A 3,943-nucleotide genomic window follows, 5' to 3' on the forward strand; every position below is an offset into this window, starting at 1 on the left:
CATTGCAACGGTGCAATTCACAAACAACAGCCACAAACAAAAAAAAAAAAAAAAAAACAATTCCACCTCCTGCACTATTAAACATTTACTCCTACATAAATGCGCTTAAAAAAAAAAACAAAAAAAAAAGGATTTGAACATTTATATGTATATATACGTCCATAAAAATATATATAAATATACATATAAATGCATGTACATACAAACTATTATTATTTGTTCTCATTATTGAGTATTTATAAAGGCCCTTCTACACCAAATGTATACATCGTTCTGTCAGTAGAAATTAAAAATAAAAATAAAAAAAAAAAAACAATGAATATTCGCCTGGGCCACTGGCTGGATCCTGAAATTATACATGAATACAACACAACAAGAAAAAAAAAAAACAAAAAAAAAAAAAAACGGTGTAAGATAAGAGGCGGGGGCTTCGCCACATACACGAATTTTTGCTCCAAAAGTATATACATTTTGTTGGTCACTGTGGTGACACGCGACAATCTATACGGCTTTGAATTACTTTTTACTTAAAAAGTCGGAAACTCTGGGATATTTCAGCCACAACGACCTGCCACTCCCTCATTACATTAGACACACTTAAGCATGGATGTATGCTATTCACGTGGACTGACAAGGTATGCCGTCTTGCCAGCACAAAACAAATCAAGATGTTCGTTTTCCCATGTCCCTTTTAGTGAGCATTCTCCTCCCCTCTGATCGGTGGATCCAACTCATTCGGTTCGTCCATATTGTTGAATCACCGCCAACTCTCCCTGTTGCTGCTCCTACAAACGCACGTATGGGCTGCCGCCATCCACCAACACATCGTTGTTATCAACGCGGGGCGTGTCAACCCGCAAGCGGCACCACCGCATCCTCCTAGTAATAGAATACATTCCTGTCGCCCACAAAACGCCCAGTCTGCGAGGCGCCGTTTGTGCTGCGGGGCATTGGATGCGCCCATGTGGAAACTAGAGCCGGTCCCCACGGTGCGTTACGAAAGGACATATGTGTTGGCGGGCCTGCGGCGGTGGGCCCCATTCGGGCATGAGAAACGCTTCCCCGCCGTCGACGCTGACGGTACAGCGCGTCGCGTTGATCAGGGCTGGTTCGCACCGCGGGCAGTAGCGAGTAAATGGATTGCTGCGCATGGAGCTGCGGCGATGAAGTTCGAGAGGTCGCCAGCCTTGTCACAACCTCGGCCAATCGTCGGTGAGACACAGACGGAGCCGCCTCTCCAGTGGGTCTTTGCACCAGCGTGTTCGCAGCTCCTCGCGGCGTCAAATGCTGCTGAACATTCTTATTATTATGGTACGGGTGTGATCCTTCTTGCTGCTGTCGCACCGGTGGGAGCTTGGACGACTGCATTTTGGCAGGCGACACTCTCTCGGGACGCAGGCGTAGCACCGGCCGCGGTAACAGCACCGCGGGATCACTCCACGAGGGAACCGTCCCCTGGTATGCGTCATACTGCCGCTGAATGCGCACCGGCCTCCGCTGCTCGGAAGATGGCGGCGGCGTCGGCGCAAGAGCAAAAGAGGCAAAGCGAACCCCGCGTCTCGGCACCCCATCTGCTGGCGCTGATGCCGCCGCCGGCTGCTTCGCCGACTGGCTGGCGGCCCTCCGGCCCCCACCGACACACTCTTCCACCGCACTCAGCAAGGGCAGCGGCCTCGGTGCCTCCACCCCCTCCTCCATGGCGCGCGTACCTCTCGCAGACCCGTCAAACGCGCGCTCAAAGCTGGCAGACGTCAAATTCTGTACGCGGGCCTTCCCAACAAGAACCATCCGGCGCACATCACTTCCTGGAATAAAGCTTCGATCCGGATAGACGTCCGTGAAGACACGACGCTCCGAGCTCGGACTCGGGGCCGCCAAAGACACAACTGACGGACGATTTTCGCCCGAAACACCTTTGCGCCACTCCACAGCAGCAATCTCCTCAACACCGCTGAGCTCAACTAAAGGCCGTCGCAAAGCATTAGCCACCGCATCACTCTCCAAAACACCTGATGCAATGCCCATTTCTCGTGCGTTACCCTTCTTAACTACAACCGCGCGCGCGGCAGAAGCCACACGGCAATTCGCCACACCCTCACCTCCATCAACAGAGGAAAGAACATGCAGAGGCGTCACATCGGCCGCAAGACCCCCACACAAATTACACACAGTTTCCATTCCCACAGAAACACTCATGGGACCACGCACAAAAGTAGACTCGTCCGTTGCCATGAGCGCAGTCGCATCCCTGTCCGCGGGGGCAGTTACTGCTGCCGAGTCACTGAGCAGCGCGGAACCGACAGTCACGTCAAGCGGCCTCGCCTCCGTCGTCAACTCGTCCGTTGCCATGAGCGCAGTCGCATCCCTGTCCGCGGGGGCAGTTACTGCCGCCGAGTCACTGAGCAGCGCAGAACCGACAGTCACGTCAAGCGGCCTCGCCTCCGTCGTCAACTCGTCCGTTGCCATGAGCGCAGTCGCATCCCTGTCCGCGGGGGCAGTTACTGCCGCCGAGTCACTGAGCAGCGCAGAACCGACAGTCACGTCAAGCGGCCTCGCCTCCGTCGTCAACTCGTCCGTTGCCATGAGCGCAGTCGCATCCCTGTCCGCGGGGGCAGTTACTGCCGCCGAGTCACTGAGCAGCGCAGAACCGACAGTCACGTCAAGCGGCCTCGCCTCCGTCGTCAACTCGTCCGTTGCCATGAGCGCAGTCGCATCCCTGTCCGCGGGGGCAGTTACTGCCGCCGAGTCACTGAGCAGCGCGGAACCGACAGTCACGTCAAGCGGCCTCGCCTCCGTCGTCAACTCGTCCGTTGCCATGAGCGCAGTCGCATCCCTGTCCGCGGGGGCAGTTACTGCTGCCGAGTCACTGAGCAGCGCAGAACCGACAGTCACGTCAAGCGGCCTCGCCTCCGTCGTCAACTCGTCCGTTGCCATGAGCGCAGTCGCATCCCTGTCCGCGGGGGCAGTTACTGCCGCCGAGTCACTGAGCAGCGCAGAACCGACAGTCACGTCAAGCGGCCTCGCCTCCGTCGTCAACTCGTCCGTTGCCATGAGCGCAGTCGCATCCCTGTCCGCGGGGGCAGTTACTGCCGCCGAGTCACTGAGCAGCGCAGAACCGACAGTCACGTCAAGCGGCCTCGCCTCCGTCGTCAACTCGTCCGTTGCCATGAGCGCAGCCGCATCCCTGTCCGCGGGGGCAGTTACTGCCGCCGAGTCACTGAGCAGCGCGGAACCGACAGTCACGTCAAGCGGCCTCGCCTCCGTCGTCAACTCGTCCGTTGCCATGAGCGCAGTCGCATCCCTGTCCGCGGGGGCAGTTACTGCTGCCGAGTCACTGAGCAGCGCGGAACCGACAGTCACGTCAAGCGGCCTCGCCTCCGTCGTCAACTCGTCCGTTGCCATGAGCGCAGTCGCATCCCTGTCCGCGGGGGCAGTTACTGCCGCCGAGTCACTGAGCAGCGCGGAACCGACAGTCACGTCAAGCGGCCTCGCCTCCGTCGTCAACTCGTCCGTTGCCATGAGCGCAGTCGCATCCCTGTCCGCGGGGGCAGTTACTGCTGCCGAGTCACTGAGCAGCGCGGAACCGACAGTCACGTCAAGCGGCCTCGCCTCCGTCGTCAACTCGTCCGTTGCCATGAGCGCAGTCGCATCCCTGTCCGCGGGGGCAGTTACTGCCGCCGAGTCACTGAGCAGCGCGGAACCGACAGTCACGTCAAGCGGCCTCGCCTCCGTCGTCAACTCGTCCGTTGCCATGAGCGCAGTCGCATCCCTGTCCGCGGGGACAGTTACTGCCGCCGAGTCACTGAGCAGCGCAGAACCGACAGTCACGTCAAGCGGCCTCGCCTCCGTCGTCAACTCGTCCGTTGCCATGAGCGCAGTCGCATCCCTGTCCGCGGGGGCAGTTACTGCCGCCGAGTCACTGAGCAGCGCAGAACCGACAGTC

General features: G+C 57.9%; 1 protein-coding gene across 1 annotated transcript, besides 5 other annotated features; it reads right to left on the bottom strand.

Annotated features, from left to right (window-relative positions):
- Nucleotides 1-3,943: part of a sequence feature (heterozygous, non-Esmeraldo-like haplotype) that runs on past the window's edge.
- Nucleotides 143-202: a microsatellite.
- Nucleotides 284-311: a microsatellite.
- Nucleotides 319-383: a mobile genetic element.
- Nucleotides 375-405: a microsatellite.
- Tc00.1047053508119.200 (uncharacterized protein) lies at nucleotides 880-3,870 on the bottom strand (the record flags this gene model as incomplete). The annotated part of the gene is made up of 1 exon (XM_811427.1): nucleotides 880-3,870. The coding sequence occupies one exon, from the start codon at nucleotides 3,868-3,870 to the stop codon at nucleotides 880-882; it is 2,991 nt and encodes a 996-aa protein (XP_816520.1).

Source organism: Trypanosoma cruzi, genomic scaffold (assembly GCF_000209065.1).
Source record: "Trypanosoma cruzi strain CL Brener 1047053516669 genomic scaffold, whole genome shotgun sequence".
Lineage (NCBI taxonomy): Eukaryota > Euglenozoa > Kinetoplastea > Trypanosomatida > Trypanosomatidae > Trypanosoma > Trypanosoma cruzi.